Genomic DNA, 12,507 nt, shown 5'->3' with positions numbered 1-12,507 from the left:
CAAATACGTACCAGTGAAACCTGGTGAAAACATATTCATATAGGTGAAGTGCATCAAATTTTGAGCTATGCATGGTGCTCAGGGCTAGTGGTGGATTATGAATGTCTATTGTGACACGGGGTCTCCATTTATAAGGTCATATCTAAAAGACCCAGTCATGGGTCTCTTTGGTATATAAACTTGGATATGTATGGAGGGAAATACTGGCATTAAATGAATATGAATGTTATAATTGTGACACAAAGGTTAAGGTAAGAAGGATAATCATTTCTGTTAGATTGTTTTCAGAATTTTTTAAGCATCGACAGACTTTATATTATTAGTTACACAGTCAGTTTGGGACATAATACGGAGTCATCCAGGGTGTGAAATAGAAATCTGTATTGGGTGAGGCACGGTTAAGAATATGGACAATAACATTAAATAAACAAATCATGTATGTTAAAACTGAGTACAGACATACATTGAAAGCTACGGTAGCTGCCAGATCAATATGCACTTGCACAGAAATGATGTATTGAAATTTCAGGGCATCATATGGTTCGTAAGTGATGTCACAGTTGCCAAACTCTCTTGACGGAGACAATGTATTGAAAATTTTGGGACATCATGTGATTTATTAGTGACATAACAGTTGTCAAACTATTACACCCTTGCTATGAAGACGTAATATAAAAATGTGATGAGCTTAAGAGGGATAATTATATATCTAGTACTTATGTGGACTATGGTCAGGGAAGACATCTAAACATTCCAAATTTACTAGATCAAAGAAAAGGTCACAAACAGAAGTCTTTTAGAACTTTAATTATTATTTAACATGCAGACTTTGTATTTGGTACAAAGGTAGGCGCAAATAGAAATCCTGTACTCTGTGGGGCATCGGGTGCCAATTTCTGAGTCATGAATTTATAGCAAGGCCCTGAATGAATGTCAGTTTTCTAGTTATAGGTAAATCTGTACATAGCTCCATCTTCCTTTTGTAAAAAAAAATAATGCTTAAATACATTCAACTTCTTAATGCTTATCTTTGCTCTTAAAATCAGTTGAAAAAGCATGTGTTTCTAACCATTGTTGATTTTCAGGGAATAATGTTGCATTAAAATGCTAAAAAGTCAAATTTACTTTTGAAGGCTCTCAGCAATGACCAGCTAGAAAAGCTCACCATGGAGCAAGCACTAGCACTATCTACAGAACAGTTGTGTACTTTAGATCAGACTAAATGGACCATTCTAGAGAAAGTTGCAGGCACAACTCTGCAAACTAGTTCCTGTCCTCGTAAATTAATTACAACATCTTCACCAGATGAAACCTATCAGGATACAACTGTGCAAACCATTTCCAGTACCAATGAACCAGATAAAATCGTTTCCACTACTAGCAAACCAGATAAAACCGATCTTGATTCAACTATGCAAATAAGTTCGACTACTAGTAAACCAGGTATAAATTATCTCTCTCTCACTGTTCAATAAAGATTTGTATGCTATCAGATATAATCTTTTCAAAGGACATATCACGTTCCATTTTAGACAGTGCAAATGTATATTATATATTTACATTTCCAATGTATTTGCTTTTGATATCTTTACAAATTGTAATGATCGATACATATTTCCTTATGAACTTGCTGCAGTTGTAAAACATTGCGTGTATGACTACAGAATCTATAGCAATGGTTGGGAATTTCAACAGATTGAAATGGAAGAAGAATGTGAAATTTGATATAAGAAATAAATTTCACTTTAGAAAATGCATTGCAACTCTTTATGCCAGCATACTTTCATGAAGCGCTAACATGTTTCGTGAAGAAGAGCGTCGCAGTTTATAATTATACCCTCATGTATTTTTTAAAAATGAAATTTAAACAAGTACAGTTTACATTTACCATTAGAAACAATGGTGTACAATATTTATTTTCATTTCATTAAATTTATTCCCACAACAGATGCTGGTAAGTATTTGTTTCTGTATTCTCTTTATTACATTCATTTGAAGTTTTATAATAGTTGACAGATGATAGCAATGGTGTGGCTGCCCTTTTTATTTTAAGCCATCATAAGGCAATGGGCCCAAAGCCAGGGGGCAAATTCCCTGTTGCTTCTGCATCAAGCAATTTGTTGACTAATTTTGCATGCAAAATGTACTGTATTTGTGTTAGTTTTTGTAAATTTTCTGGATGGAGAATAGAACAAATATGGGTCATTAAGACCTTCCTGTGTGTCAGAAGAAACAACTCGGGTGGGAATTGGTCCTGTTCAAAGGTTAAAGAACTTGAAACAGTTTCAAACATTAAGGCATAAAACCCCATGATTTTCAATTTTTTTTAATTATGTTGAAAAAGCATTTTGTTCTTTAGTATTGATTTATTATTTTTCAAAAATTATTTTTTTCATTTTTGTTTTGTATGTGAAGAGATCTTGCCTAGTATTGGAACTCTAAATTTCAATTTCAGTTTGCTGAAGTTGAAAAGGTAGCTATGACTTTTCTTGCATCAGTGTTGATATCTGATGTGAATGAGCTATGACATTGAAAGAACATTTGATAGCAGGCATTGTGAGAACTGGTAGTGCTCAGTAGATATTTGTATATCAGACAGGGTCTGCCAGGAGAGTCATCTTGAATAAGATTAAAAATTGTTTTTGAGCCTTCTCCCAATGATAATTGGCAAATCTTCTGTATAGGTAGGGAAGACTCTTGCTTTGTCAGTTGAATATAACGCAGGCAACTTTTTGGGAATCAAATACGGTGCTCAAATTTGATAATGACAAAACAAATGACCTGTCTGTCATTCAAATCATTAAGTGTTCAATTACCAGCAACTTTAAAAGAATTCTAGATTCAATACCAACTTCAGTGGCAAAAGACATGTGGCTTCTGTGAACAGTTTTGCTCAAAAACACTAAGACTATGGAAAAGATAGTGTCTGTTTTTAATGAGGCCCTGATCAAATATAGAAATAAAAAAGTTTCCTGTAGAAAGTTTGATTAAAAAGTTGTATACTGATGTAGGTAATCCATAGCAACAAGAGAAGCACCAATTCCAAAGACTGCATATTGGAAGATACATTAAATTCTTGCTTTGCTGTCTCCATCATCAGCTAGAGGATATACATGTAGTGCTTTAATTGTAATGGGAAAACAGGCTTGAATAGGTTCAAAGCATTAGACCATATGGTATCACTTTCTCCTGCTCTGCATTTTGTTTCGTCTTTATTTGTCTGCCTCTTTTATAATTTTTTTTAACTCCCCTTATAATTTTTTTAACTCCCTATCCCTGACAGAGTAAGAAACCAAATTGTTATCATTTGGATGCTATATGTAAATCACATTTTTTTGGCCAAATCATTATTTACCTGTAATTCTGAGAGACTAGCTATTCACAAAAATATATAGTTCTTGCAAATAAACTATATAGATGACTTTAAAAACAATGAAAGTTATGTCTCGTAATCAATACTTCATTATATACATATGAAAATAAGGTTTCATGAAATAAAAATGATCTCCAGAAACATGCTTCATGCTGCAAACTTCGGTGATTCAGCATATCTTCACAACAGCCAGATTTAAGCAGCTGTGTACTGTTACAATGAACATGCTCGAAGTGCCAAAGGAACAATTTGCTTTATTCTAGCCTGAACATCTGAAAAACCAGACATGTCCAGCGCTATCGCAGCCTTGTCCTTTTGTGTTTTCAGTCTGTCAAGCAATTCCTGATTTTTCTTATTTATCCTGAAGTTTTCTTATTTTGAGCTGTTTGATTTTTTTCTAAATTTTATGGGGGGAGGGGGGGGGGAGATTCTGAAACTCCTGATTTTTAACATTTATCCTCCTCAAAAATTGCAATGTGTAAAATCAGAATAAATATGTGTGTTAATTAGAGAAAATAATTGCTGTTCAACACACAGTTTGTGTTATTCTCTATATAAATGTCACATTATGAAAAGGAAAAAAAAACAAAAGTAATGACTTTGGTAGTCCGGTGTAGCAAAATATCTTTATTTGAAGTCAGAATATTTCAGCAAAGGTTACCATTTTCCAAAGTATGTGTTTAGGGGTGAGATCAAAAGTTCAATGTAGGACCAAAAACTAATTCACATATATATAAATAACACTCTGTAGGGATCAGAAGTCGTACCCAGGAGAACTCGTACCCAGAAATTTGGGTACGAGTTCTCCAAGAGAAGTCGTACCCATCAATATCTGGGTACGAGTTCTCCTGGAGAAAACTTTGTCATTTTAACAAATAGAAATCTGGGTCGGAGTTCTCCTAGAGAAAAAATCTGTCATTTCTGTCATTAAAATCTGGGTACGAGTTCTCCTGGAGAAAAAACAATTGCAATGAATTAAAATCTGGGTACGAGTTCTTCCAGAGATAAAAAAAAACTTAATTATTTTATTAAATGGATTCTCCTGGAGAAAAACTATGTCTTTTCTGTCATATAAATTTTGGTAAGAGTTCTCCTGGAGAAAAAGTTTGTCATTATATAGTAATCGAAATTTTGATACGAGTTTATCTCATTAAGAATTGTACTATATTTTAGGTATTGAAATCTGGGTACAATTTCTCCTTGAAAAAATCGAGGATTTCATACATTATACATGATTTACTATGAACATGCTTTTCAATTGAATAAAAAAAAGTAAATACAATGATCATACTTGTTTGTTGTTTTGTCTGTTTTTTCATTTGAATTGCTGTTTGGCTTAATTGAGACGATAATTAGTATAATTATTGCAATTAAACACTAATTTTAAACCTGTGACATTGTATTTTTATAGCGTACCTCTATTCTCGGGCACGTGGAGAGCTCGTACCCAAATTTATATGACAAAATGACAAAAATTTTCTCCAGGAGAACTCGTACCCAGAAATTTATGACAGAAATGACAAAGTTTTTTTCTACAGGAGAACTCGTACCCAGATTCTTATGACAGAAATGACAAAGTTTTTTCTGCAAGAGAACTCGTACCCAGATTTATCAAATAAAATGACTATGTTTTTTCTCCAGGAGAACTCGTATACCCAGATTTTTATAATACAATTGACAAGTTTTTCTCTAGGAAAAGAACTTGTACCCACATTTCCATTTGGTAAAATGACAAAGTTTTTCTCCAGAAGAACTCGTACCCAGTTATTGCTGGGTACGATTTCTCCAGGAGAACTTGTACCCAAATTTCTGGGTGTACCAACATTTTTAAGTTATTATTCTTGAAATAAATTTATGAGCATTGAAAACAGAATGTCTTACTTAGAGGGGTGATAGGTGGCCACTTCATTTGATTTTATCTTTTTCTTTTCCTTGTTTTCTTATTTTTGTAATATAACTCCTGATTTTATACCAAAAATTCTCCTGATTATGTCTCCCCTCTTTCAGGGGGAGACATATTGTTTTTGTACTTTTCATCTGTCTGTCTGTCACAAAATCTTGTGAACGCTTCTCTTCCTATATATGGCTTATTGGATAGACTTGAAACATTGTACAATGCTTCATTGCCATTTGTAGATGTGCATATTGTAGGGACAGGAGGATCCAATTATTTTCCTAAGTTATAGTGGATCTAAGAGGGATGGAGGATGTAAAATAGTTTGTGAACACTTCTCCTCCTATATGGGTGACCGGATAGACTTGAAACATTGTACAATGCTTCATTGCCATTTGAAGATGTGCATATTATAGGAGGAGAAGGTTCCAATTATTTTCCTAAAAGTTATAGTGGATCTAAGAGGGGTGGAGGATGTAAAATAGTTTGTGAACACTTCTCCTCCTATATGGGTGACCGGATAGACTTGAAACATTGTACAATGCTTCATTGCCATTTGAAGATGTGCATATTATAGGAGGAGAAGGATCCAATTATTTTCCTAAAAGATATAGTGGATCTAAGAGAGGTGGAGGATGTAAATTAAAATAGCTTGTGAACACTTCTTCAATATGGCTTATCTTGAGAGATTTGAAACTTTGTACAGGGGCCCCTGGATTCTCTAGTCAGATGTTCTACCAACTGAGCTATCTGGCCACCGGTGATCGAACCCGGCTGACCGCTACACAATGCTTCATTGTCATTTGTAGATGTGCATATTGTTGGGACAGGAGGATCCAATTATTTTCCTAAATGTTATAGTGGATCTAAGAGGGGTGGAGGATGTAAAATAGGTTGTGAACACCTCTCCTATATGGCTTATCAGATAGATTTGAAACTTTGTACAATGCTTCATTGCCATTTGTAGATGTGCATGTTTGTGGGACAGGAGGATCCAATTATTTTCCTAAATGTTATAGTGGATCTAAGAGGGGTGGAGGATGTAAAATAGGTTGTGAACACCTCTCCTATATGGCTTATCAGATAGATTTGAAACTTTGTACAATGCTTCATTGCCATTTGTAGAGGTGCATGTTTGTGGGACAGGATGATCCAATTATTTTCCTAAAAGTTATAGTGGATCTAAGAGGAATGGAGGATATTAAAATAGCTTGTGAATGCTTCTCCCCCTATATGGCTTTTCGGATAGACTTGAAATGTTGTACAATACTTCAATGCCATTTGCAGATGTGCATATTGTAGGGATCCAATACGCCGGTTTCGAGATATGTCCGGGTTATTTCCCTTTGGAGAACTCTCGTACATAGTAAGGCGCGAAAGAATTTGTTTACACGCAGGAGTGGGACAGATATTCATCACAGCGTAAGTGAGTGTACTCAGTAAGTTTCTTATACGCTGTTTGATAACCCGAATTCGACTGATACACAAACAAGTAAGTGATTAGTATTTAGGGAGTAATTAAATACATAAAATTCTTATCATATCACGTAATCTCGCTGGTCATAAGTACCATATCCAAGATATTTCTTACAAGTATGACATTGTATGTTTCCATTTCGGTAAAACATTTCTTTCGATAGTATTTAGTATTTCCCACATTTACATATTTAAAGAGAAGCCACTTTTAATACATTTCATCGTCTTCCTTGTTGGCTGTATATCCACTCTGTCCCACTTAGGCATTCAAAGTTCCACTAAATGCACCTCCTATACAGAAGAGTTCGTATCTCGAAACTGGCGTATTGTTTTCCTTAAAATTATAGTGGATCTAAGGGGTGGAGGGTGTACAATAGTTTGTGAACACTTCTCTTATGTGGTTACGGGAGTTCATAATGTCTGTGTTCCTGCTCATGTTTTCTCCTCCATACCAAGCAGTACGTTAAGGGGAGGTTTCATTTGGAGCACTTCCAATTTGGGGAGCTGGGGAGACATTAATTTTTCATAAAAACAATATCTACATGTAGTTTCCTAAAAAAAAATTAATGCTAAAAAGTGCTTGACAGACTGTGTTTTGTATCATAATTCCATAATAGGTCAGCTTCCTGATAATCATATTTGCCATTGTTTCACTATCTGCTTATACCCTCAGATTTGGTTACATAATGTGGAAACATGGACAGTTGCTCTACAGTGGCAGAATTGACACATCTGCTGTAAGACTGAAACAACTGGCTTCATTTACCGCTTCTCAATTGATCTCAACAAATTTTCGATGAACTCATTCTGATTTAATTTAAGACTCATTCTAGATTAATTAAGAGAGGCAAATATTTCACATCTAGGGTGCTCCAATGTGCCCTCTTGATGGAATGTTTTTCCATCCTGGCATAAGATAATCACCTTGATAATACATATACATTTAAGGAACACTTAATTCTGTTTTTCTGGGTCTTTTCTTAAAGGCTTGACTTAGCATACAACTGTCATAACTTCATTTGTGTAATGAAAAGGAGATTCTAGACTTTACTTTTGTTTAACTTTAAATGGGGATCTGACTTTTTCCCGATGTACCTCCTTACTGTAGACCTGATTATTGCAGTGTATTTCACAAGACGATACTTATCATGATCCCAACATGCAATATGATATGTATCACAATACACTTTTAATGACTTTCATGTACATTCTGCTATAAGCCCCCTACTGGTTTGTAAAACTAAATGAGAATACACATGTATAGGTTTCTCCTCCTTCTGTCAGTTTGTCCCATCGGTTTTCCAAACTTTTTTCCATCATGCTTGGAAAGATTCAAACTTACCATGAAGTTTCAGAGTGGCAAATTACAGATCAAGTTCAAATTTCATAACATTTGATGGACAGGTGTTAAAGAAATTAATTTTTATATTTTTGTCCTTGTGCTTGCAGATATTTATTTGATATGTGGTATAATGCTTTGCCATAGCAAGTTACAAATCCTTTGGTCCGTTAATTTTTCAATGAGGTATTGCCCTTGGACTTGGAAAAATAGTGTGAATTATCAGTTTTCCACACTCTTTTTACTATGCTAGAAGTTTTAATGAGTGTAGTACTCTTCTCTACAGGAATAAGAAACTTACTAATAGATGTAAACTTTAAGCTGGTGTGGATGTGACTCCCCTAGTTCTTATCAACTTTGTAGAATTTGATGTGAATTATCAGTTTTCTGCACTCTTTTTTGTTTTTTATGCTTTCTGATATTCATTTGATGTTTGATACATTGTTTTACCTTAACATGTTACAGATCAAGTTTTACTTTTGTGATTTTTCACTAAGTTACAGCCCTCAGACTTTGAAAATATTTGAATTATCAATTTTTCAGACTTTAAGGGGGGGGGGGGGGGGGGGGTGCTTGCAGATATTCATTTGAGAACTGGTACATTTTTAGTTCGCCTCTACAAAGTTGATAAGAACTAGTGGAGTCACATCCACACCAGCTTAAAGTTTACATCCGAGTTTCTTATTTCTGTAGAGAAGAGTACTACACTCATTAAAACATCTAGCATAGTAATGCAACAATGTAGCTAAATCATTCATGATCACCTACATGTCACAGTATTTGATTTGGTTAAAGAACTAAATCTAATTACGAATTTGTCCTTTTTCCTGGTCTAGTCTTTGTACCTAAATACAGTGTTCGAAATTAACCATAGACCGAGTCTATGTAAAATAACACCAGTCTATGCCAATTGTAATTGGGATATAGACCAAATTGTCTATGCTGATTTTCTAGATTTGACACAAGAAAATATGCTTGGGATATAGACCAAATTGTCTATGCTGATTTTCTAGAAAATATGCTTACCAAGTACATTAGAAGTAAATAATAATGTTTTAAAGAAGTAGGTACAGTTTCTAAAGTCTGGCCCAAAATATTGACGATTTCACTTGGAGCTCAAACCCTGGCATTCAAATAAGGAATAGATTAGCAAACCCAAAATTCACTCAGTTTGATCAGCAAAATGATTTGTGTCATATGACGAGAGCTTGAAGTTGGCATAAAATTGCAAAAATGCCATTTTCAATGAAAATATCCACAAATACAGGTGGTTTTCCTTTCAGAAAACATACCGCGCATGCATCAAGCAAATTCATATTCAAGCATGCTTTTCATCTTAAAATAATACACAATATATATCATTTTCATTTTGCTCTACAAATGCACACTTCCTTTCCTGAGCAATAATCTGTATGACATTTGACAGTTTTCAGGCTTATTTTGTGAAAAAGGCGGGAAATGTCTTATTCATGATGTCATTTAGGAATATCATTCTGATTTTGTTGACATAGTATACCTGGCATATATTTTACTTTTTTAAAATGCTGATTAAGGTTAATTCCAGACACATTTTATAGAGAAAAAATTTTGGGGCCTTTTTATGTATACAGTCGTACCTTGTTCTTTGTGTTATTTTCTTTTCAATATTGCGGTCTATGCCATTTCGATGAGGTCTAAATCATCTTAATTTTAAAGCCAATTTCGAACACTGTGAATAGTAGTTAATTTCCAACCATTCCTATCCTGGTTCCCCAATTTCCCCCTGTACTATTACCTACATCATGTACTTCAAATATCGTTGCAGTCCAGTAATTTTTGCAACTGGTAGGGGACTATGTTTTGCCATGCAATACTCTCAGAATGCTTGTTAATTTTGTAGTGGTAGTACATTTAGTATTTTTTGATATAACTGAGTTCCACACAGGTGTAGCTGTATTTGTGTAGGACTTAGCATGACTGGAACAGGAATCAACATGCCTGCCTTTTTGTCTCAGTCCATCAATCTATGTACAAATGGATAAAGACAACATTTAGGTCTCCTCTTATCTTACAACGAGTGGAATTCAAAGCAAACTTGCTCACATTATCCTTCTTGAGATATTTCTTCAAACTTGTGTTGGATGCTTTATTTAGTCTACATTTTGTGCTTTAGTGATTCTGGTAAAGAACTGTATTTAGGTCTGTTCTGATCTGAGGCTCTGTAGATATATATACTGTACATTCCTTGTTTTCTGATCTGAGGCTCTGTAGATGTATATTTACTGTACATTCCTTGTTTTTTGATTTGAGGCTCTGTAGATGTATATACTGTACATTCCTTGTTTTTTGATCTGAGGCTCTGTAGATGTATATATACTGTACATTCCTTGTTCTCTGATTGATGTATATATACTGTACATTCCTTGTTTTTTGATTTGAGGCTCTGTAGATGTATACATGTATATACTGTACATTCCTTGTTTTACGCGAGTACTTAATATTGCAAAATGACTCGTAGACGTCAAATTGCGAGAAAATTAATTCTTGAGTGGTCTATTGATCAAGAGATTTTACATGTATTTTAGCAATATAGAAATAAAAAGTGAGTTATTTTATTTTACGAGTAGTGCTTTTCTTGAGATTACATGAAAATAAATTTATTGTGTATATTTAGGAATCTGCAGTATAAGTATACAGTTTATATTTAGCTACAAACATTTGTGTATAACATTTCAATCTTTTCTTTGAATGAATTTTCACAGCACCGTCTAGTAGTGCCAGTAAGTATATGCATGTTCCTGTATTGTTTTAATTTCTTTTCTTTTCATTTGACGTTAACAGTACAGTACGTTGACAGTTGATATATAGTTATAAAGTATTTCCTCAGCTTAAGTACTGTCAATCTTTTGAGGATGTTAAAAGTTGTGCTGATTTCTGATGATTAAAATGTATAAATAAGATAACAATTGTATCGATAGAACACAATACTGATAGCTGGCAGCAACAAAGAAAGTATCCTGCACAGTGACGGGTTGGGGGTTGAGTTGGAACACCCCCCCCCCCCCCCCCCCCTTGCTTTCTTTTTTTTTTATAGTGATAACTATGCATCAAAGCAAGAAGGAACCAGAATTTCAATCTGAAATGCATTAAAATGAATTATTTTGAATCTATGTCAAGTTTAGTCTTTTTGTATAAATTCTATAAAGGATATGTGATGACTATAAATGAAAGGAAGAAGGACCAAGAATTTCAGTCTAAAATGCACCATTTTGAATCAATCTTTTTAAAAAAAATTCCCAGGGGAGGCCCCACGGACCCCCCCCCCCCCCAACACACACACACACAAGATGGGAGGGAGTGAACCCCCTCCCATACCCTCCCCCTTCATGTCTCAACCCCCCAACCTCACACCCACCCTCACAGTAAGGTCTAGATCCACTACTGCTGCAGCAGACATGCTATTGTAAATTATTACATGTGAATATACAATGTACATGCACATGTAGTCGTGAAAAGTTGTTATCGTATACATATATTATCCTTAATTGCCATCTATATTTTTATCTACATATCACCCAAGGACATAAGCTGGAGTATATTTACATGTAATTTGTGGCGTGATATTTTAATGACATTTGTGTTGCTTGTGAAGAATATTGGTGGCTGTCTCACACATTCTTAAGCAGATTACTGGCTGAATTTCTCAGGTTTTATTTTTGCCTTTAACACTTAGTGGAAATCAATTGAGTCATTAGTCTAGAGTAGCAATAGACAACTTTGAGGAATTTAAATAAATGTATGGGCAAAATAATTTTCCAATGTTGATAGGTAAAAAGAAAATGGGATGAAAATTTCCCAGTAGACAGTAACCCAGGTGCAAGGGTTATTTATATATTATGCTTTTATCAATATAATTCTAATGCAGGCAACATATGTCATGATGTGTTCCTTCAAAGACTTTAATTTTGATCACAAAATAATCATCAAAATTCATATTATTAATAGATATACATGTATGATATTATCTCCCCATAAGATACAGATGTTTTATAAATAATGTGTGTCCGATAAGTATTAGATATCTAAATTATTGACTTTTGATGAAGTTTACTCATGAGTATGTGGACCTGGTCAGGTATTCACCTTGAACGCATGAGCAGGTGAACATAATATTTTACTTTTCCTAGGTGGGATCCAATCTGAGAGAGCAAGGAATTATTTGACCATAGAATAAAAACATTTAAATGCATGAAAAGTAGGAATGTTTGATGCGGGTAATTGAATTTGAAATTAACCCTTATTTTGAAATGTACTAAGTAGTCTTTTTTATTTTTTCAGACTTGGTGCAGTATAATATTGGCTTCCTAATTATGTTTCTCATTTTGACTTTTGTAATATCATAACAAACTTTATACTTATAATGCAATAAATTATTTTTTTAGTATG

General features: G+C 34.2%; 1 protein-coding gene across 1 annotated transcript in view; it reads left to right on the top strand.

Moving 5' to 3' along the window:
* Positions 1-12,507, top strand: part of LOC125649652 (uncharacterized) — an 85,382-nt gene extending 72,875 nt beyond the window's left edge. Inside the window, exons 25-27 of the mRNA XM_056166789.1 lie at positions 1,134-1,443; positions 10,824-10,841; positions 12,400-12,507. Of these exons, the coding sequence (XP_056022764.1) occupies positions 1,134-1,443; positions 10,824-10,841; positions 12,400-12,464 (393 nt within the window). The 3' untranslated portion in view covers positions 12,465-12,507. The remainder of the gene's footprint in view (positions 1-1,133; positions 1,444-10,823; positions 10,842-12,399) is intronic.

Source organism: Ostrea edulis, chromosome 5 (genome assembly GCF_947568905.1).
Source record: "Ostrea edulis chromosome 5, xbOstEdul1.1, whole genome shotgun sequence".
Taxonomy (NCBI): Eukaryota; Metazoa; Mollusca; class Bivalvia; order Ostreida; family Ostreidae; genus Ostrea; species Ostrea edulis.
The sequence above is the reverse complement of the archived record's forward strand: the minus strand, read 5'-3'. Positions and strand labels throughout refer to the sequence as shown.